The sequence below is a fragment of the Strongylocentrotus purpuratus genome, unplaced genomic scaffold (genome assembly GCF_000002235.5).
Source record: "Strongylocentrotus purpuratus isolate Spur 01 unplaced genomic scaffold, Spur_5.0 spur5_scaffold_6, whole genome shotgun sequence".
In the NCBI taxonomy this organism is placed as follows: domain Eukaryota; kingdom Metazoa; phylum Echinodermata; class Echinoidea; order Camarodonta; family Strongylocentrotidae; genus Strongylocentrotus; species Strongylocentrotus purpuratus.
This window is the reverse complement of record NW_022145612.1, coordinates 1660787-1685882: the sequence shown is the minus strand read 5'-3', so window position 1 is coordinate 1685882 and position 25096 is coordinate 1660787. Positions and strand designations below refer to the sequence as shown.

At 34.5% G+C, this 25096-nt stretch overlaps 1 protein-coding gene across 6 annotated transcripts in view; it reads right to left on the bottom strand.

Moving 5' to 3' along the window:
* Positions 1–25096, bottom strand: part of LOC577677 (forkhead transcription factor P) — a 46976-nt gene that overhangs the window by 20176 nt on the left and 1704 nt on the right. For all 6 annotated transcript variants that reach the window (XM_011685465.2, XM_011685467.2, XM_011685468.2 and 3 more), the window contains exon 2: positions 354–492. In XM_011685465.2, coding sequence (XP_011683767.2) covers positions 354–452 — 99 coding nt within the window. In that variant the 5' untranslated portion in view covers positions 453–492. The remainder of the gene's footprint in view (positions 1–353; positions 493–25096) is intronic.

Sequence of the window (25096 nt, the reverse complement as noted above, 5' to 3'; positions counted from 1 at the left end):
AATAGTGATGCACTATAAGGTTGTAGGATTGAAAACCTCAAGCATTCTTTATTGTATCTGTTATTACGTTGATGTGCTCTCATCTGTAATTTAAAACATTGTTGCCAACTATACAAGAATATACATTATCAAAGGGACTATATATTTCAAATGCTAACTAAGTTTTCATTTTCATTTGGTACCTGAAATAATATCCTCTTCAATATACTAACTGAAACACTGATTCAAGGTAATAGAGAAGAACTTAAGACTGTTCTTGAAATGCTTATTTAAGTCTGTTATTTTCTATGTAACTTGAGAGTTACACATCAAAGACATTTGTACATTAGGGCAATGGTGACCTAGAGTATTACCTTTGGTATATCTGAGTTTGATCTGACATCGTTTTCTGAAGTGATGCGCTGTTTGGAGTCAGGTGAAGCACCAGCACTGTTTGCCAGGGTTTCACTCATGGAGTCTGGTTTGGTACCATGCAACAATCACCAGCAGGAACTACAAGTCAGAGAAGAAAGAAAGAAAGAATGGAATGGAAGAAAGTCTAAATAAAGCTCACTGACTCAGAGTAGAGACAGAAAAATACTACATACATGTACATAGTCTGTCATAACAGGCACTTTACAAAGGTTTCAACGGACATCATTGCCAAAATCATTGTTACTTTTACGGAGTTAAGTAGTAAAGATTGACATCCAGACAAGAGAATAAATTAATTCAACCCCTTCTTTTGGTACATGACATTTTTCTCTTTTCTCTTTAACCATTTAAAACTTTTATTATGGACTTCTTTTCACGGAATGAATGTTTCTTCAAATCTGTAGAATCTATCATAATCAAACTCTTGCACTTGTTAGTCTATCACGAACAAGAACAAAAAAAAGTGTCTTTATTATATATGTACGGTATATTGAAACCTCGGTCCGTAAAACACAAAACCTCTGAAGAAGAAGAAAATAGGGCCAAAGTAGGCTTTGGGGTCAATCTCTTCAGTGGACTATGTATGTACTGGGTGTAGAAAAAACACTAGCTTGTTCAGAATCAAGTGCAGAGCATAATTTCATCTTCTTTTGTGTTTCTTCTCCCCGATATGGAAAACAATATTTTCTTTTTGCATTTAAGTCTTCCAAATTTAATGAGAAAAAGCTGGGAAGTGTCAGGGACATTGTTGACATGCCAGGTTTGTTTGCGTTAGTCGCTGCACAAACTCCGCTCTGCGCTCAAGACAAACATCGCTAGGTGCTGATGAAGGGGAGGCCTGGGTTTAATGCGTGAGGTAAATCCAATGAAAAATAAACAACGCGACTTGGGGATGCAGGAGGAGAGAGAGAAACTAGGACCGGAGGAAGGAAGGAAGGCGCGGTTTTACAGGTGTAAGCCATGGCGACTAAATTGATATTTTTGCTGCAGGGCGCTGCTTCCCGAGGTACGCAATCATGGTTTAGGAAGGGAATTTGTTTTTTGGGGCCGGGGCTTGTATATGGCAATTATCTCTGGTTGTTTGTTCAGAAGATATATCATGCAATGACAGATATTGGAGCGCCCGGTAATGCAAGAAATGAAATCATTGTTTGTGTTTGTCTCTAGTCATGTCTGTTAGTAGTTTCATGCTGCGCAGCTAGCTCTACATGCCAGTCTGCTTCTCTTTCTCTTCACCACAACTCATCCTCGACACAATCTTCACTTGTTTTGCATCCCTTCTGTTACAGCAATGAGAACCCAGTTGTTTGCTACTCAATCTTAATGAGAAGAGGATGTGATACGCAGAATCGCAGACAAGAAAGGATTAAAATGTTACTTATTTTTTGACAGTTGGCAATGCTTCAGACAATGGGAAAAAGAGAGTAACATAACAAAAACAAATTAATGGGTATTTCCACACAAGGCTAAAATATGCCAAGAATAATTCCCAAACAAATGCAACTACATGTTTGCAAGAATGACTGCAGAGTAACAACAAAGAGGCACGTACATGTATGTAATATCTAATTATTTGGTTTAGAGGAATGTAGTACATTTGCTCAAGAAAAAAAAAAGGTAAATGATAATAATGCCCAAGTACACTGTAGCAAGATTCAACAACATCTCTGTTTTTCACAATGGATTCTAAATATTATGTAATCAATCAGTGTTCCATTGTTTTTTTGTTGCAATTATACACTAATTATTTACGGTCCTTGAGAAAAATAATTTTTTATTCCACTTCTACAAAATAGGCGTACAATGTATCCGACTAAATCAAGTAAGGTAAAACAGCTTCATCATCTAGATGCCTCTTCCTGGGATGGACCAAGTAAATAATTGCCCATAGCTAAAATCCACAAGCCTTCATAATGCAATTCATTCTCTCTCTGTCTCTCACTTTTTCTCTTGATCCTCTTCATCCCAATAAATTGTGAATTCATTTCAGGACTACACCAGGCAATTATCCTGTGAGTAGCCAGAAGGCGTCATTTTCCAAATAGCTGCAAACATCATCGATTGCTCTTCATCACCAGTCACAAAATGTTGAAATGTAATTACTTGAACGATCATCTACTCTAGTGGCTGGGGATTACCACTATTCTAGAAGAATTAAGAGAGAAATTGACAAATCTTTACAGAGGAAAGGGAGAGGAGGATCAACAGAATATTCTCCACTGCACCCCGGAGTTCATTCATTTGAATAAGATATATGTTGGATTGCTATTGTAATTGTTGGCTTAAAATGAGGATCAGGATATTGGGATAATCCTATATTGTAGTGATATAAGAATCAGGTGTGAAATGCAGATCACTTCATACTGATAATCCATGTATAATGAAATGTCTTGAGGTTATTGTAAGCATTTATACGCCATTTTGCGCAGTGTACATGTATGTGCATGAACACATGGACATTGTACATGTTTTGTAAATGATCAGTATAGGCCTACAGCTGGAAGTACAACAAGATTTTAAACTGAACCCCATATAAAAAAAAACTCCTCTTTGGGTTATCATCCCTTCAAGAAAATTGCTTTTGAATTGAACATTTTATAGCCATTAAGAGTTGATGGCTTAATTCAATTCAATTTTTAAAGAAGTTTGTTAAAATCAAATTAAGTCCATAAGTTGTGTAAGGTTCGCAGTACTCCATATACATTAGCTAAATTCCATTTCTAGGTTGCCCTATGGGAATATTCAAAATGTAAGTTAACGACACTCTTGTAACACACTGATTTTGGAGCCTTTAAATGTAACTATTACAAATTGAAAAATCAAATCAAAAATCAAAATGAAACAAATGCTTAAAAAAAAAAAATAGATGTAAATGTAATACATGTATATACCGGTATATGATAAAAGAGCTCAATGTATTTTCTTACAAACACCTCATCCATTATTGTAGTTTACCAGGTATGTAAGAAATGAGAAAGTTTAAATCACGTTTCACAATTACATTTCATATGTGAATGGGTTCCTAACTGATTTCCTCCTCTTCTCCCTTCACACAGAGACAGAGACAGACAGAGACAGATTTATAGGATGAAGGTTAATCATCCATTACCCCATCCTGACCCCTAAGCTCAGCTGAAACAAGAGATGATGAGACAAAACAAGGTCTTGACCAAGTTTGTTGTCCTCTTTTCCTGTTTTTGTTTGTCACTGACGAGGTCAACCAGCAGGGGTTAGTCTGATGAGAAACCTTAGTCATGGCTTTCAGACACGCCTACACGCAATGGGCGCAGTTCACAATGAATTAATCTAGCTATGTTTGTGCTCACATCACTTTCAAAATGATAGCAGGCATTTCTACATGGAGCGCATCATGATTTAAAAATAATTCTATACAATGTAAATGTGTATGTACAAGTACCAGAAGTGATTTGTCATGACAAATGCAGCACAATTGCACACTGGTGAAAGTTTTATTGACTCTTTATTTCATCTCTTTCTATTTTCATAGCTCAACAAGCAACTACTTCCAACTAAATATTGACCGAGGTTGTTCAAATGAGTTAAATATTAATCGCAAACACAATGGATGTAAAAAGTGAAGATGTTTTCTGTTTTGCGTTTATTCAACTAGGCTGGTATTCAAATTCCATACTGATGTGAGAAATACTTACATGTAGTTTTCAGCTTAGATAAATACTCTACTAACTTTGTTATTTGATTGGTTAAGACTGCAGGCGTAAATTCGCTGACTGCTGGGCAGTATACTAGTAGCAAAATAATAATCAATCATAGCTGTACTTGCACGTACAAAGGACGCAATGGTTGTGATTAAGTTAACAATGGATACAAAAAGTGCTCTTAGGCCAAATTAAAAAAAAAACATGTTTAGCGTCCTGTTTTTTCGAAAAAAATGAAGGAGGAGGCCCTTTTTTTTTCTTTCAAAATGGCCGCTCGGTACATTTTCCCTGACATTCGGGCTATTTTTCAAGATGGCGGCCGACAATTTTTTTTTTCTTTTTAAAATCAGAAATAGATCCATTTTAGCAGTGTTTTTCATGTTTTTTTTCTTAACAAAAAAAAAAAAAATTTCAAAAAAAAAAAAAAAAATCAAAAAATTACAAAAGAAAAATAAAAAAATAAAAAGGGGTGGCCCCCAAAACGGAAGCAGGCGGGGACGCTAAACATGTATATTTTTCACATGGCCTTAATAGACAGCTAAATTTCATTTAACTATGAATAAATACACTTTGACGTACATATTTAGTTGAAATACCTCTTAGTGAGAAGGGAATGCAGTATGTAAAACAAAGTTTTGTACATTATTGGTGTCACCGTCAAACCTTCAGTCCACCTTTTTCCGTCTCGGAGATCGTTCTTGAACAATATTAAATTTGTTACTTAATATTCTGCCCTTTTTTTTTTTTTTCATTTTAAGATTTTATATTCTTATCATGTAAATCTTTTGTAAATATTGTGATTCTTGATGATTTGTTTAATAAAAACATAAACATAAAAAAAAAAAAAAGTTTTGTACATTATTATGTGTGAAAGAGCAATTGCATGAACTGTAGTTGGAAAGAAGTACACCATGTACCTTTCATTACCAAAGGCACTACATCATACACCTAGTCTCATGTACTTCAATGACATGGTCTTTGAAACAGAACTTTACTACTACCGGTAAACCTTTTTTTTTTAATCAACCATGTAATCATGCACAATGCTAGATTTATTTTAATGACTTTTAGCAGTTGCTTTGATAGTTCAAGCATTCTTTTTTTAAAATTCAAAATCAGGGTGGAAACAAATTTCTCAAGTATGATCTCAACTCAATCACTGATAAGATGTTCATTAGATGCAATAGCCTCTGGGAGATATTGTTACAGGATATCCATTGGATAAATAAAAATCCTCATATTGTTTGCTTATTTATAAAATCAAGAGGTTTTTGTGCCCTTCTTCTTCCTCTCTTCCTGCAATAGAAAAATAGCTGAAAGTTTTCTAACCTTAGGTTAAGCTCGGGCAATGGCACTAGCTGAACAGGACTCCTGTTTACATCATAATTCTAGATATACCTCACTGTTTATAAATAATGTCACCCCAGGGGAGCATTTTGTTGATATTTGCTGCTCCGCATCTGTTTTGGCCTAAATACCTTTGATATGACATTTGTGAGATTGTTCTTTGGCATCTTTAAAGGCCTCTGTTCAGATAGATGTAGGTACAATGGATTACAGTACACCAGTCAAAGGAATATGTTGGTAAAGGGGATTTAGGGGACCAAAAGTCTTAATTAACGAGGAATCCATCATTACAAGAGTGCCTTTGCTGAAAAGAAGTCAATGTATTATTAGAATGACATGTTCTCTCCAGGTATGGTCAGCATTCTTCAACTTCATGTTGAAACACCGGGAGTTAACAATAATGATTATCATTATTGCTCACTCCCAGTATTTCAACATGAAGTTGAGTTGATCAATATACTGTTTTCTAGTTTGTACATACATTTTTTGTATGCCCCCTGCATATCATTGTTATCATGAAATGTAGTTCAACATCAATCAGTAAATCATAATTTTTTTTAAATGATGCATGTAATGAGCTATGACTAGACAAAAAACATCCCTAGGTGTTCCTTTAAGAAGGATAATGGTATTTATCTTAGATATCGTTTCAATTTTCTTTATAGCCTCTATAATCTGTGATATATATTTGTGCCCATCTCCCACTCAGGAAGTGAGACCTACATGGGAGAGAGATTCTCCAGGGAACAAACAATCACAAGAAGCAGCTTGTTTAGATTGGGGAATAAACAAAGCTCATGTCCAATGCCAAAACAAGCCAAATTTGTTTGGAAATAGTATACCTGGAGATATGAGGACAGGTGGGGTAGTATTTGTAGTAGAAGAGAAGGAGAAAGAGGGGAAAGAAGAGAGGAAAGAAGAGATGGAGGTAGAGGAAAGAAGAGATGGAGGTAGAGGAAAGAAGAGATGGAGGTAGAGGAAAGAAGAGATGGAGGTAGAGGAAAGAAGAGATGGAGGTAGAGGAAAGAGGAGTGAACCTTAAAGCGTGTTCAGACAAGATTAAATTTATATAACACTCAAATGAAAAAATGTTTTGGACAGAATCATCATGTAGCAAGGGGCATAGAGACTAGATAACAAAATTGTACAAAAAAACATTGTATGAAAAATTAGTTTTTGAGGGGTCAGTTGACATGACAGCTGGCCAGCCAATCAACAGTGAGTGCTCATGAATAAGCCTCGCCCAGTTAAATGATTTCCATACGATACGACGTTCAGACAAGCTTTGCTATACAACATTTCTTAAGAGTATGTACAGACTAGAATTTTATTTTTTTTGTATAGCAATACAATGCAGTCTGGTAGTCTGAATGCAGGTGATTTTTGAGAGGGGGGGGGGGGGGGGGAGGGGGAGGGAAAAATAAGGATGGAAAATTGGTAATATATTTAGGAAAGGAAATACAAACAAAGAGACACAAAAGGAAAGACTCAGAAGAAATAGAAAGATATTTGTATTACTGAACACAAATATACACTTAGAAGAATCATGAAAATTAATGACCCAGAAACCCATTACAAATGAAAATCATTTTTATGGGAATGGAATCATGACTTTCTGACATGGTCTAATGATTTTGAAAGGGATCAATACAAATGAATACATGTACAGTACATGCAGTTGAACATCTCATTGATGTTGAATGTATGAATGGCCATGTCATAAGGTTATAAAGTGCAACTTGATTCAAGAACATGTCACATGAGCATCCATGTACATTATAAGTCAAGTTTGTAAAGACGATGGGATCTCTCTGTCATATTGTAGAGACAGGCAGTTCAAGAATATTCTAATAATATATACAATGTATGTACTGTACATTAATGAATTATGAACTATTTATAAATGTAAGTTTACAACAATTTCCCACCATAATGTTCCATAGTAACTTATTAATCAAATCCTTTACATTAAAAATACATGTACATGAAGCTGTAAATATTTCTCTTGTTAGTGATCATAACATTTAAAAGGCTATGTACATTTGTATCTAAGGCCTACAATATGTTATATTTACCTGCAGTATGAATCATTCCGAATTCAAATTGAACATCATGATATAATATTACAGAAATATAACTTACATATTGTATAACAAAGATGTATCCTACCAGTTCCTTTGTAACATCTTCTACAACTTTGTCTCTCACCTTCTCAGAAGCTCACACTTACTAATTTATTCATTCAGAGCACTGATTGATTTTGTATTGTATTGTATAACAGTCGTTGGAAACAAACCATGACCTGTCCTACAATTATTGATTATATGATCATTCCATTTATATGTTTGTTGTTGTACTTTGAGCTAATAACTGACACTCCATGCATGATGCAAATATTTTGAACAAGTATTGAGTTGTTTACTGCGTGTTTACAATAAAGAATAGAGATACATGTACCATACCCTTCACTGCACTTTGCTCATCTGAAGACCACAAACAGCCTCTTAGAGATAACAATCAAATCCCTGTTTTGTTTTACGGTTTAAAGCTACACTCACTCATAAATATATCTACTTATGTTTCCTTTAGAACATTCAACACAGTTCAGCACGGGTATTTCATGAGTCTATATCAAATTCTTCATTATAAAATTATCTCCTTTTTGTTGGGGGGGGGGGGATGTCAGTGCAAACAAATCAATTATGTAATGATGTATATGAAGGCATAAATCAATTTCGATAAAAAGGTAATAATTAGATCTATATATATATATATATATATATATATATATATATAATTAATGATCACTTTCAAAGCTAAATGTCACCACAGAAACTTGATTAATCATTATAACTATGCAGCAATCTGCATGCACACATAGTCACAACCCTAAGTCATTTTCATCATTTAATATTAACATTTTAATGTTGTATACTGTCTGTATATCATACTATTTATGACAATTTATGACAGACATTGTACATGCAATGTCTCTCTAAGCTCTTCCAGGGGATTTAAATATTATTATATTACCTCATCTTTATTTCCCAACACCAGTTCTCAGTGCATTCAAGTAACAAAGCTTACCAGGTTCCTACTTACATGTACTACACCTGGGTGAAGTATGGCAATTATAGTTTAACGTCTTCCCAAAGGACGTTAGTACCGTGGCAGGATATATTGAACCCTGTACTTTGTGACCTATAGTCCACTACTAAACCATATTAAACACCTCTACATATCACACTGACTGATATAGCCATTATAGGCCTACTGTTTTCACCTTTAATTTTTGTTCTTAACCCTTAAGTATACATCCTTCAAAATTTGTTTATTACTTTTCTAGCGTTTGCATGTATTGTTAGGCACTCCTCTGTTTGCTGGCTTGCACTTTGCTCACCATTTACAATCAATTGTAAACAAACAAATGTACACAAAAAGCACTTAAATGTAGGCAGGCAGGTGTTTACCCTTGTTTACCTCATGACCTTGTTTGTTGTTATAGAGACCTGGCTGGCCAGGCAGCCCGAGCTGTTTTCAGATCACATGATCAACAAAGACAGTCATTTGATTCAACACATTCTATTGTCTATGTGTCAAATAAATTGATCTTTGAATAGACATGAATTAGAAGCAGAGGCCTAACAATATGCTTGAAATTTTCTAGTTTTTAAGCATATCATGTTTTCCCCATAACAAAACAACTTAAACCACTTTCACAACATTGATTAGCAATGAGAACCAGGTTTAAGAGTAATGCACAGTGTACATCTACATTTTTAAACTGAGTTCTTATTTACCAATTCTACATAAACATCTTTTGGTTGAAATTCTATGTACAGAAGTACATTTGTAGCAGAACTGCAGTGCATTTAAGAGCATACCCGACCCTCCCTAATTCACCTCTGTACATACATGTACATGTGTACTCTGTAAAGTTCATTATAAATTAACAAAAATAGAAGGCTATTCTACTCAGAAAAAAATTACATCACAGGAGTGACATACTGGTAACATTAATGGCATATGTATGTCGTATTGCGGAAAGGTACTAAGGTAGAGCTGCACTATCTATAGTCCTGAAAGTACACACCCAAGGCTACACATTAAATCCATTACTGTACGTGGAAATGCAATGAACATGAATGATCATAGCCAGTCAGAATGGTCATGCATACTGGCTGTGGTCAGACCTTGCTGTGGTCTTCAACAAAAGAATATAGACTCCGATCTACTAAGCAATTCTGCTCACTTTCAATTTCATTATAAAAGAAGCTAACATATAAATCTACCAGTAATCAATAAAGAAAATATGCATAACATATATGCTTTATCATAGCCTCTTCTGCCAAACCTATATATTAACAATATGATATCACTAGTATTTTTCAGGACATGAAACTTTAATGACTATTCAATGACAGCTGTTTTTTAAATAACAAATTTTCGTGAATTTCTAAAAATTTGTATCATGATGAATGTGATCAAAGTTGCATGCATTTCGCATGATCTCAATCACTTGCGCAATTTTCAAAAGTTTCATGGTGTGAAATTTTTTGGTTTGTCAGTAAACAAGTGTGAATTGATTGAGATTCACATGGCCACTGTGGTTTTCCTCTGTTTGCTTCCAACTCATTCTTGTGACAGGATGCACAAACACAAATTATCCAATTTGGAGAAATTATATTAGTGTTGTTTCATTTGTTTATTCAATTGGCACTGTTATTTCACAATGGATTTCTACCTGAATTACAGATTGTGATGAGTGAAAGCCTTTTCACCGATTACCACAACACAATCAAGAGCAATCATATTACAATCACCTAACCTACCTGCCTGCCACTCCATAATAAAAGACTCAAAGCTGATGGTATAGAAAGAGACAGGTCTACTCAGTCCATGTACATGTATAATGATTTCAAAAAAGAAATGCAAACAATTAAATTGATACAAGTCAAAAGATATGATGAGAAGTGAGTACAAATAATCACTTAAAAAACTAACATGTACATCTGTATAAAGATGACCTGCGTAAGTTATACGTCAAATCTTCAAAGCACATGCATGCCCAGTGTAAACGATGTGAATATCTATGTATGACGCCAAAATGACAAATGCATATGAAAAAATCTTTTAATTTCAGTCAAAACCTATATCATCATGGATGATAATTTAAAATTCAAGCGTAAAATGGAGAAAAAGAGTTGATTCACATTTTGCCTACCTGTTAATAGATTTCCTATGCTGATAAGATTATCCTGAGAAATGCATCCTTTTCAAGATGTCTACTGATATCAAAATGCCAAATGATTGTCTTTTTTTGATAACATCATGGACGAGTAAAACTGCACTCTGAAATCTGATTTCACTTTGCAGCAGTTTTTCTCCCTCTCTATCAACTTGGAAAATATCTCTTCTAATCTAATTACAGCAACAGACATTCTTTTTCCCATTGCTCATCAAAAGAATTGATGATAATTGTTTTGAAAGCATAAACACGTCCCCTGAAGCCCTGGTTATTATTTGATTAAGCGCATAGAGATTTGTTTTTCTGGATATTAGGGGGAGAAAAAAAATATCCAGGAAAGAAATGGTTTTGGAGGTGGCCCCAGAAACTTGTCTTAATGCTTTTCCTGTTTACAGAGAGGAAAACAAAATAACGGTCATCAATCGGCAGCTGCGATGACATCAGTCCCTGGAAACAAACAAGCCGCAGACATAAAATGAGAAAAAGAGACACTGACAGATGAATAGATAGGAAGAAGAAAAAAGAAAAGAAGAAGAAGGAAGAGATAAGAATAAGGAGAAAGAAATGAAAGGGAATGATATAAATTAGACACACTATGAGAGGGAAGGGGAATAAAGTTTGTGTAGCAATACATGTGTACAAAGAGAGAGAGAGAGACAAATGTAACCTACATGTATTTTGTAGATGTGCGTTTAAAAAAAAACATGTACAGTACATGAACATGTTAAGAAAATGTTGGCGGTAGAGATATTACTAGAGAACTTCTAAATAACAGAACCATATTTAAAAAAATTCTATCTTTTTTTTTCTTCATCCTTTTTAGTGTGCTTAAAGGTAAAGACCAGTATTGGAAACGCCCCAATTTCAAAAAATGAAATGGAAGCTCTCATTACCAATCATGTGAAAGAATATGTTTTGACTAACACATGATGATAAAAAATTTGCCGGGAAACCGCCTACTAATTCATATATTTGGTAAAATTGTTTCTCTCATGGTCTCTGAGAGATGTATGGTAGTCCCATATACATCTTTCTGTGTATAGTGCTTGTAACTTTACGAAGAATGGGCCAAATTTCTAATCATTTTGATGATTCCAGAACCTTGCAGATGCTAGATGCTAGATGATCAACCTTTTCTGATCGATTCCACGTTTCTTTCACAATGCAATCGCATGACCATAACTGGTCTTTACCTTTAACCTTGTTCTTTTCCATTTATAAATCTACATGAGGTACATGTTGTAACACATCTGCAGGATTTCAGAAGTACCAGCAATGTGTAGTTTATCACCAAATCTAACACTAGTCTACAAAATAACCCATCAAACTTTATGATTATATTGTTAAAATTCTTCTCCACTTTCATTAAGACAGTATAGCCAACTTTAAAAACCTTAGAAGTACCTGTATTAAGTGACTCTTGTATTATATACCATGAAGTTTCCTTTTTCTTTTAAATTTCAGTACAAAGTGAATGAAATTGATCAGGTTGATCAAATTAAACACACTACCTTCTACATGTAGATTACAGTGCCTTTCCTAATTCTCCTCTTGAATCTTTGGCTATGAACAATAAAGGGCATGTACATGTACAGAGTATTAGTTTTATACTACATACTGTACTGTTTGGGGACATATTTTTTTTATTTTTTTAAATTATACTTTTTTGTTTAACATAGTCAACATTTTTTTCCAGAGATGATGCTTTTCAACATTTGCCCTCCATAATATTTCCTTTAAATAAATGTTGAATATGTTTGTAAAATTACCTTTTCTTTTTTGCATATATATCCAATGTCATTATCCAATGCCAAATCACGATCATCTAATAATGTGTCTCTCGTTCAGCAATTACGGTAAACACAAGATTATAAAAGATAACATTACAGTGGTCATTTTAAAAGTCAGAATAACAGTGTTTGTAATCATATCTCTCCCTATCATCTCTCTTAAAACGAAAATTGGAAATAATCTCCGATACCAAATCAGTCAAGAGTGATGACGTCCACACACTGTTTAAGATCAATTACGTAGGAGATTAATCCATCTTCATCACTGATGGTAATGAACATGAAATCAAGGGCTTTCACTCATATACACAATCAATGTACATGTATATTCAAGTAAAAAGAAACATAACTGATACCTGCCGATAACACAAACACCGCTCTCATGCAGGATTCTGTCAACAAATATGAGATTTTATCTGATCGCTGGTTCGAATATATTTATGTAAATTTACTATGATATTGACAAAATACAAATTAGAAGCAACAGACCAAGGAATACAGACTAGATAGTCTCTCTAAAATAAAAGCATGCTGATCAATTGAAAAGGGAAGAAATACAAAACGGGACAAACACAATCAATTTATCAATATTGATCAATATTTGTAAAATATTTTTTTAAACAACAAATACTGAACAAATCTACATGTTCATGATTATACTGCAGTGTAACCATACAAGCTTGCTATTGTAGGCAAACAATGCAATTGAATATTTTAATCGAATTTCTTTTAAAATCCAGACACAGAATTTAGGGGAGGTATTGACCCCAAATTTTACCCTCTATTTGCTTATTTGTGGACCTTATACATGAACATGTACCAAGGAGCCCAATCATCTAAAAATATGAAAAGCTATAAATGCAATAGCATTGGCTAAACACCATTCTTTGTGTGGACCTATGAATAGCTAGTGCCTCATGTTGGTGTCCCATTCATCCAGAATAAGATGACCTTGTAGTGACAGGGTCAGACTCCTGGTTACTTAGGGTCAATGCACTCTAGAGGTGACAGCTGAGCATGTCTAGCCTGGTGGGCCAGCCATTCAAGCTATATCATAGTAGTCTACATGTACCACTATCTCCAGACCCTCATATACAGATGTACTGTACATGTAAACCTGCAAGTTTTGTGAATCATCAACAATGGACTTTTAAGAGATTCTGCATTACTTGTGAAATTCAAAAAAGCTTCTTGATTCACAATACTTGTTTAACTTCAACTTCACTTTATTCAATACTTCCATTAAAAATATACAAAGGAAAACAAACATATACAATGTAAACAAATAATAATTGTTATCAAACTATATGTATATCATGAGAATAACACAAGCGGGGAAAACATGAAGAACAAGGGGAAAACATTTCAAACATGTACATTAATGAAAGTATTTGGAGAGAAGACAGGAAGGCTGGGCTGTCTCCAGTAATTGTGTAAGAAAATAAGTACATTACTTAAATTGTTCTTTTTTTATTAAAAGGGAGGAAAAAAAGGAAATAAACTGCATTCACACATTCTCTCTCCCATACACACCAACACACACTTGCATGTATCTGTCTGATAAAAATGAAAGTTATTGGTTATTGCACTATTGAGTATTTTCTTTTAAAACTATTCCGTGTTGGGCTCAGTAAATGTCTATTGGTATAATCATTTTATATATCATTCCAAATTTTTGGACCCCTGAAGCCAATTGCATTTTGGGAAACTAACTAGTGTCCTTCTCCCTGGAATATGACAAATTATTTGAATACCTGGTCTGGTAGCCATGAATATTCTTATTGAGTTGAAAATAATGCAAAATAGTACTTGGTAAAAGTTTTTTAAGAACAAATACATAAAAATTGCATATTGATAGAAATACTCTTAAATTGTTAAGGTTGTAAAAAAGAGGTATAGTATGGGCAAGGTATTGGCTGTGTGATATAATTCTCATAATTTTCTTCTGTAACATTACAACCCTTTTGGTCTTTTGCATTAAACAAAATAAGTGGGGTAATATTGTGTGTTTTATAAAATCATCAATATATCTTTAGGTATTCTGCGCCAAATAGGACGAGGTTCACATTCACCCGATTCCATTAAAAGATTCAGTTCAGACAATGGATTTTGCGTCTCTATCTCTAAGGATGAAACTTTTTCTTTGTAAGGTTTGACAAGGCTGTGAATGAAAATGAAAGAGGAAAAATTCATGTCATAAATCTTATCCTGACTCGAGCAGTTTTGGAAAATTGTGTTGTTGAACTTGCCAAGAACTTCCAGCCTGATTTAATTATGAAACTTTGAGATAACAGTTCACTGTCCATACAAGATACCTGCACACATGCAAAGACATGTCAGTAATAAGTATATACCGTAATATTGAGAAATAGGAGTTTCCATATCATAAGGATAATGAATCATGATTAAAAAAAAATAACATTAAACTTTAAAAGTTCATACAATTCATGGAGGCCTAGTTTGTAAAAATGTCAATTTCCAAATGAGCATTGTTAAACCTGATGTGGAATGCACTTATAAACAGTACACAGAGAGGAAGTTTAGAAAGAAAATGAAAGTTTTTTTGAGCTCCTGTCTGCAGCATGTGATTGAGAAATCATAGGCGGTCGGTCTCAATGTATGACACAAAGAGGAAACCAAACTTCCTATCATTTGTCCAGAGAGCAGACAATAGCACCAAAGAAATCATGTCATGTCTCAATTTAACCTTTCATGGAAACTCAAGCAATACAACGTGGCTCAGGGGACATTCAAAGCGTCACTAGCGTAAATATAAAAGAGATGAAGGATCGGGAAGAAAAATAACTTGTAAGGTTTGTGTTTTGTTCTCTTCCTTATTAAGTACAGATTTAAGAATAAAAATGAAGAAACTCCATGTACAAGAAACCTTTTAAACCAAGCAATGTCATTCTTGACTGTATGAAAAACACAACTGTCTGCTAGCTCATGACAGGAATATTATTTAAATCTAATGATCAAAATTGAAGGATGTTCCCTCTTCATCGGAAACATATTTATAAATAATACATTATGCAGTTTCTGTAGACTCGTTTTTTAATTTGGACAATATTACGGAACATCATTCTTGTCCATTTAAAGGAATAGTGTAAAAATTCATCTTAGAGAGTTAAACTTTGATCTACATGTACAATGTACCTGTACATGTAAATACAAATATTTTTACCTCCAAATAGAGTGTTTCACTGTTTCATACATGTAGTGTTTCATAGATATTTTGTGCACATGTTGGCCTAACATTATTAGTGAATATTGTCATTATTTATGTTATGGCGCCAGCATTTAAAACATCTAGGTATAATGAACTAGAGGAAAAAACTCTGCACAGATGTGGCAATGGTATCATCTCATTAGAAGCCACAAACAGGACTTGTTTACTGCCTCTCACTTGCATATGTCCACACTCATTAATTCCTAGGACAAATGCCAAGGAAGCTATTTCATGATAGCTTGCCTGCCTGCTGTCTGTGATGTGAGCTATACCATCCAAGTACACAAAGTAAAACATCTCACTCATACACATAAACATATATTATTATGTTATGTAGCTCGGTCAGATCCAACTCATTTCCATTACAAGTAGGCCTATGTGTAGGTTATAAATGTACATGTAAAGACACAGTACTATGAATTTTGTATCTACATGTATATGACGATCGACAGACTGTAAATTGTTAAAACTATAATTAAGTTTTGAGAGCATAATAATTATCATGTTCTGTTTGGTGAGTAACATAGTTATAACTAAGGGTTAATTCTTAAGAATATAGTACTCTTTTGGTACAGCATACATTACAAAGTCCCTCAGAGAGGGCTTAAGGCCATTGGTTCCCTAGTTGCTTGCTTAAAAGCACCCACATGCTTTAAATAATAGTCAGGTAAAGGTTAAAACAAATCAAATTAAACATGTACATGTAACTCTAAGTCCTGTATATCCATCTTGCTGTACACTTTTCCATCTATAAGACCAACTTACAGTAATGTAGGACGAGGCTTAGAACCTATGCAGGTGATGTACTCAGCAAGAGAGTCATATTTCATGTGTTTTTCATGATCTACCTGTACCAAGTTAGCATGATAGCATAAGAGTACAGGTGCAGCCCATATGGTTCATATTTTCAGAAATGTTCTACAAATATATTTTAACAACATTATCGGTATTGTTGCCTTTCTTGATCTCGTTCAAAATGTTTCTAGTACTTTGAGATGTTCCATTTATATGTTGTATTAAAAAGAAATATATATTTGTAATACACATAGTCATGGACCTGGGTTCTCAATGTTCACTTCTTTGTTCATTTCATGTTTGATAATTTTTTTTTAATGGTCCCAATTCTGAGTATACAAATTAAAGAAACTAAACAAATCATTACCTAGATATATTTTTGTTCACATCTCTACATGTGTTACTGAATTTTAATAAATATTTTCAAAAGTAACAGTCAAGTGTACATGATGTTTCTAATAAATACAGAGAAGAATTTCAATTGATATGAAACTTTGTTCAACTAAATAAGGAACTGGCAGTAAACATGTGCATGTTCATGTATATTTATGAAATATCTGCAATTTTAACCTTAAAAAGGTCTATATATAAGTGCATCCATGAAAATGTGATCAATTTCCAGTGGATGACAATATTGGGATATTGTTCATAGTACTAGGTAATTGGCTCATTCAAAGATTATAGTATAGACCAATTTAATCAATGTGCCAAGCTATACAGTTTGCAAATTGAATCATGGCAAAATTGGCTTCCATGTGCAAAACATATGAAAACAGTTGGTATTATCATAACCAATTTATTGTCAACTTAGTTCCATAGAATCATATCATAATGAACTTGAGCTTTAATACATTGCAATCAGTTCCCCTATGAAGAAAAAAATTCATCATTTTCCCCATCTCCCCCTTTTTCTCTTTCTCTCTCTCACTCCTTCTCTCTCTCCTAGCCTTTCCATTCAACAAAAACAAGAATGAAAACATGCCTGTAATGCGATTATTCCGTATGTGATTAACAGGATGAGAATTTTGCAGGGAGCTATTAATTATGGAAAACAGGCTGCAACATCGTCAGAACAACAAGATCTTATTAGCCAACAAACCGAGTAATTATTTCGGCATGCTGGCAGTAGGGAAACAGCAGGATGCTCAGAACTAGTTTTTTCCTCCACCGTCAAGGCTATGCTCATTAGGGGGTTGCTTGTTCCACTTTATAGTGGTTTGTCTCGCTCCCCGGCTAACCAGGATTCTAACAAACTAAACTATAAAAACTTATATACAAAATGCAATGCATTTTTCATTTTTAAAGTAAAAACAGTACACATCCTGTCACAACTTTTTAGAAAACAAAGGTTTAAGGGGCTTGCATACAGTCAGCAATTGCACCCAGAATGGTCCAGATTATCATTCTTGAATTGTGCGTGTGTACAAATCAGGATAGAGTTCAGGACCATTCTGGGTGTGATTTGAGACCTTGCTGGGGAAGGGGAGATTCTGCAATTTTTTTAACATGTTGACCAAGACACTGAAGGCAGCAAGCCAGATCAGATCGGCGTCTTATTTCAGCATTTGTTCGGAATCCTAAGCCATGCAGGGAAAAACTTAAATTTATTATGAGGCGCAGTTGAAGTGCTTGTGAACTTGTCACATATGATAGTAACAATGTTGTTTTTAAAACTAAAGATTACAGAGAAATTTTCCTCCAAATCCAAACAGAAATTTGGACAGGCTAGATTTTGAGTGGTGAGTCGATATCCCCCGTGAGCTGAAAACAAGGGTGAGCTTCGGCCGGCAAAGTGCCCATGTGAAGGGGCATAATTTATCGAGACTGAAACAAAAAAACAAAAAAATCTCTTCCTTCAAATTAGGAAAGTAGTTGAACTTCAAATAGTAGATCCTATTCTTTATTCTCATTACGGTATGTAATTCATGTTGAGACACAGAGATTTTCGAAAACCACTAAAAAGTAGCACTTTGAGGACTCAAAATATCCTGTACCTGTAAAGACGCATCCCTGACTTTTGAATTTTTCGTTGCGTCTTATACACAGAGATTTACGGTACACATCATGATGATTCAATACTACTCTAGACCATTCTGGACCGTTCTGGACTTTTTGGTAGAAACCATGGTCCGAATGTTGCCAAACAGTCCAGAATTGTCAACACGTGCAATTTGTGCAGTAAAATTCCACACAATTCTGGACTTTTCAGACGATTCAGGATAAATCGGGACTATTAGGGACAATTCGGGAATAACTGCCAAATGGTCCAAAATATTCCAGAATATATACAAATGGTCCTTAATAGTCTCAAATAATTCCGTATTGTACCCCCAATGATCCCTGAATGGTGCAAGGGATTATTCAGGACCGTACAGGAACAATTGCTGACTGTATGCGAGGCCTGTTAGTCGTATCTCAATATGTAAAGAACAGCAATATTGCAGAAACCAATGTCTTGTTTGTACGTGCAGAATGGTATTAAGAGCCTAAGCATTCAGTGATTTGAAATGCAACTTTAATTCACAAATTGCTAATTATTTGCACCCTTACTATGGAATCCTAATCTCCAGTTTTCACTTTCCAATGCCAGCACTCCATTTTCTATGCAGCCATGTTTGAAATGAAATGGTGATGTTAAGAAATAAAAGCAATGAAATCACAAGAGATAAAGAAAAATGTTTAATCTCAAAGCACTGATGGATAGTTTATTGTTACAAGTATCATTCTCTGAATTTGAGAATTAATAAATGATAAGAATGAGGGAGAGAACAGAAGAGTAAACTTTTTAAAGAATGAATGAAAACCATCTACATGTATACCACAAAATCAGCTACTAAATTTCCCTTCACCTTCCAATATCTTTAGACATAATCACATTTATGTACTGTTTATTTAGTGGTTTCCTGTTCTGCAAAGGATGTTTTTGTTTCCTCCAAACACAATGGCTAAATTACTGCTACAGGAATCAGGCATCAAGTTCACCCAAATAATCAGCGGAAGAAAAAACAAAACAATCAGAAAAAATGTTGCCAAGCAAAGCATTTACCTTATTACAAGCCCTACTTTCAAATGACTTTTACATCCGCATGAATGGCTATGGCAGCCATTATAATATTCCTCAGTTTCCTTATCTTTGTGTTTTACGCTGGCATAGCATAATCAAAGGTGCATATATGGAGTCAAAAAAATAGTATCAATAATATGGAGACACACAGATGGATAACAGAAATGTTTAAATACCCTCAGTCAATCTTCAGTGCACACATGTATAATGCTTCCATTTATCTGAAGCTGTTTACGGATCCAATCCATGATTTTGATTGAAAGTGAATACTTAAAACTGAAAGAGGTAAAACCTAATGGGGAAAAAATATGAATATGAATGATTTCATATCTATAAAGACAAAAAAATGGTGGGATATACTTGAGTACTAAAAAGCGGTCCGACTGCTACACATGATGTACATTGTTTGTTTTTTTCTGTTACCGATTTGGATCATCTCTTTGTATTTGATCTTCATTCAACAGTGCAAAAATAAATACAACTGCACAATGGGAAAAGAGTAAAGCACCTGAAGTAGTCAAATCAAACACAGGACTTGAAAAACCATTGAGAATACAAACCCAAGCAAATCATTGGCCATGACAAAAGGCGGAACTTGAAAGAGAATAGGAAAAAAATGGAGAGAGAGATAGACAGAGAGTAAGAGAGACATGGCGAAAGACCGAGATCCTGTAAAGGAAGGGAGAGAGGGCGAGAGAGAGAGAGAGAGAGGAGAGAGAGAGAGAGAGAGAGGAGAGAGAGAGCGAGAGAGAGGAGAGAGAGAGAGAGCGAGAGAGAGAGAGAGAGAGAGAGCGAGAGAGAGAGAGAGAGAGAGAGAGAGAGAAGAGAGAGAGAGAGAGAGAAACACCTCGCTTGGTAGGATAAGTTGTTTTAATTCAGAGGCATGGAAGTATGAAGTGCATGTGTACAGAGACTACCATTTTAGTCAATTACTGTCTGGGTTCATTCAGGGGAATCAAACTTTTCTTTTCCAGTCACCATTCACATTAGTCTTCTTTCATACAATATCATTTATGAAAATTTGAAATGCTAATGGCACCCTTCTTGAAGATCATTAGAATGCAATGTAATAAAAAAATCCACTCGTCGTCTTTAAAGTCTATACCAAAATATAGCAGTTCAGGATATGGAATAATTAGTTCCTTTATATTCCTATACATTGTGATCCAACAATCAATTCATTAATTTTCATTTTTATATAAAAATGCCAAAAGTGATAGATTATTATTTTTCCATGAAATGCTTCAGCCGAGGCTAAAGAGGACAGGTACTGTGGGAACGAGGCGCCAAGGGCAACATGATGTGGTTAGTGAATGGAGTGATGCACACCAGTACATCTCTATTGAAGACAATAGAAACCACTCCTGACTAGCAACCCTATTGTCACTGTGACATATTATTTAGTACTCATACCACCTTATCAATACCACCATCAGCAGTGGATTTCAAGGTTTTCAACACTATAGCAAGAGGGCTTACATGTATGAATGCAGGGAGAATGGCAGGATAACTCATGCACTTGTGAGTAGAGGAGGAAGACAATGTGTTAAAAGTTAAACTGAATCTATGAACTGTGATGGCTCTACATTACTTCCATTTACCAAGAACTACCAAATGAACAAGCTCTATAATACTTGTTCTTCAAAGATTCCTACATGTAAGTTATTGATAGTCTTTAAATAATCCTCATTTAAATGTGTTTATACCACTGTACCTGCTTCCTTAAAAGGAAATTGTATAGAATAAAAGGCAGTGTGATCCACATTTTCTTCTAAAGTGAAATTCTTAGAAGACAGAATAGGAAAATTGCAGTCAAGAGGAAAACGATCACCTACCAAGTACCAAGGCTAGCATTCTCTAGAGACAAATACAGTTTGGAACGTTTGAAAGAAAAATAGAATCCAAACATATGCTGGAGACTTTTAAAATTATTTTCAATTAGTTCAATGTTTAAAAGAACATAGCTCCTGCATCTTGATTCTATTTCAGTTGATGAAATCCACATTTCTCCATTTATGTACAAAAAATCATTACTTTAATCAATAAAATATACAGCCCTTCAAGTTCCCATTGGAATAAATTAATTTGCAGTACCACAGCCATGAGGACTTTTAACCAATCAGAAACCACAATGCCAAAGCAGCCAAACAAATTTTGAAGAGGATCTGGCTTCATTCTATTCTCAGAAGGAGATGGGGCTTGAAGTGCTTGTACTTTCTTATTGTGATGTACAGTGTGTAGATAAACATGAAATTCAAGTAGAATTAAACCCTCATATCTATTTGACCAATAGGAGAAGTTTGAAATAAGTAGGACTAAGAATACTATAGTTATGAACCTCTGAAAGTTGAGAACATTTCTATAAAAACATATAAAAAGAAAAGAAAAGGAAACCTCCCATAAGAACATTTGGCAAAAGGGCATTTAGCAGAGAAATCACTGAGTATTAGGATTCAGGGAATTCTTTGTTTGGCAAATGTTTGAGGTTTATAGACTACACTGTACTTGTTGCATACTAAGTATTTCTTTAAAAAAAAATCATTAACATATCATTTCTTTATCAAATGTTTAGCAGTAGAACAGACATACATGTATTTTCATACATTTTTTTCATTATTTGGAGGAATATTTAGTTCACAATTGCAGAAATAGCCCAACAATGACACCATCATGACCAACTGGTGATAAAACAGATACAGCAAATCAAAACCTTATCAAGTGCATCTCAAACTAATTTGTTTCTTTATATGAATGGGGGGGGGGGGGGTGGCTTCAATTCAGACCAACTTATATTATATGATGGTTTCGATTTACTTGATGCTTTAACAATAATTAGGTAGATGCCAACTGAGTAAACTGTACATGTACATTATCATAGAAGAACAATAGACAACATAGACAGACGAAACAAACAAACATAGGCCAACATGTAATAGTGTATACTGCTTTTGCCAGTACAATAGGAACTCTGGTGGTTTTATGAATCCGACATCCATTGAATGAAACATGCCTTGTGCCCTCATTTTTCTGTGTCTTGTATGCACAAGAATAGAGGAGGTAAAGATGGAGGGGAAAAATTGGATATACTAATGACGAATCGAGCAAAGTAAATAGCAACAGCAGTCGACAACTCTTGTGGACAAACAGCAATATGTGCAGCTTGACAGCTGAGCATTGAGCGCGCTTTGTTGTCCTAGGCTCTCTCTCTCACTCTCCATGAACAGGCTCTAGCAGCCATTTGGCTAGGTAAACAGCGCGAACAAAAAAACAACCCTTGGGTAAACAAACACACCCGCTTGCTCACAAATTTTCATATATTGAAAGTGGATTCAATTTCCTGTGCAAGGCAAAATGCACTTGATTTAATGGGAACAATCTTTTTAAACCAAGTCTTTTCATCTTTACCTCAAAAGAAAGAAAAAAATTATGTGAAGCCTCATCATACGTTCATGATTTTGGGATCATCTAAAAGACTTTCAATGAAAAGAAAATTTTATTGTGCATTTAAGAGATGTTATCTTCATTTTCAAACATACATGTACATGTATAAACCAGAAATAGAAAAATGGTTTCGTGGGTCTACAAATATATTCCCACCATGTGTAATTGTGTAAATGCCAACATACAGTATACATGTATATATTTTTGTAGATACTAACTTTAGTCCATAAGTTGATACTCCATTTGTCTTGACATTTATTCCAAACATATTTTAAGAAAAATGTTTCCTCATTATTTCTATTTTTTTCTTAGATGAATTAATTGCCCATCAATTTTCTTCACTCCAGGCAAGATGTAAACCACATCTCATGGTAAAGGCTGCTGCACTTTTTTCTTCTTTTGAAGAACAAAGGGGAAAAGGAAAAAGGAATATATGGACCACAGAAGTGAAATCCCTGAATACACAGAACCGATTTGCTGCCATTCATGGCAGTCGCCCATTCATTCCTCAGGGGTCAAAAGGTTAGCTAGCTTACTACCAAATTTTCCCATCTAGTATCAGGTTACAATGAGCCTCTGATCTGAACTTGAAAGAAAGAGATGACGAAATATAGGGGAAAAGAAAAGATGCATTTTCAAAAAAGGAATATTTCTTTCTTTCTTTAGGACGTTAAAATTGTAAAGGGAAGGGGGCGGGGTGGCTCGAACAATATCGCGTAAGATAGCTGTTAAACAAAATAAAACTGTCATAAGTTTGACAATGAATAACCCTTTGTATTTAAATCATACACACACAAATAAAAATACTGGTAAAAAGTCATTTTCATCTACAGTAAACAGGGTACATGTATAACCTTGCACCCTCAATGAAAAAAGAGGTCAAAATCTTCTTTGGAGGCACTGAATGTTAATTACTTTGCTAACTCAAACTCTTTTAAGATTTTGTTCTTTCTGTGCACAATTCAAGGAAAACGTTCAACAAATGTTTGTGAGTTCCATGAAATTTAAAATCTATCTTGGTAAGATAGCAGATTGATTTGATAGGATGATGTGATCAAACTTATAAGAAGTTACTTAAAACCAGAGACACTTAGCATCAAAGTTTCTAACATTCACACAATATATTTCCAAAATCTGATATCCCCAATGGAAAGAGGGACATAAAATTACCCAATGACAAAACAAAAATTCTTCGGAACAGGGTGCAAATTTATGAAAATATTGACAGAAGATCAGCAACTTTTGAGCAGTTACACTGCATGCATCCTTTCAACAAAAAAAAACAAAAAAATTACTGGCAAGGGTTTGCTAATCTTTATTTTGAGAGAAGAATGATGTCATCAAAATTGTGAGTAAAAAGTAATACCACCAGATTGTATATTTTGCCTTGCAATTTATACAATTATTTTACCTTAGGTGGATTGATCTTTTGAAAATTAGCTGCAAAGTGTAAACTCTAGTGCACTCGACCACTGACTCAATGTTTTTATGACTTTTCATTCAGTTTTAGCGCATGCCGATCCAACATAGAAAATGAGATTGTGTTGTTGAATTCTTGTGCTGATATATTTTCTAGTTGCACAATTTGTAGCTTAGCATTTTGCCGTCCATTTGTTTATAATTGATCTAAAATTAATTTGTATAGAATATGAGAAATCATGGATCAAAAATCACATTTCTAATTACTCTTTAAACGTCTGCAAACTTTGGACATCCCATCATAGTCAGTCTATACACCAGAATTGCCAAGGCAAGCATATATGCCACTTAGCCATGGATTGCACTAGCCACTAGCACTGTTTGATAACACTGCACCTCTTTCATTTATTAATTATACCCAGAGATTGTGTCCAGAAAAATTGTGTATCCAGACATTCAATTCTAAAACAGCAGTTTGAAGAAATTCACAAGCAACATTTTATAAATATTCCAAGATGTATGTTGGAAAATATTCATGATGGTTAGTGCTATTTGGTAAACAGTTTCAGTTAAATCCGACCGAAGGCAAAAGAAAAGTCTTTAATAAGACGAGTGTCAGGACATGTACCCGACCCCCATCCTCTTAGAAATACATTTTTGGTATACCTGGTA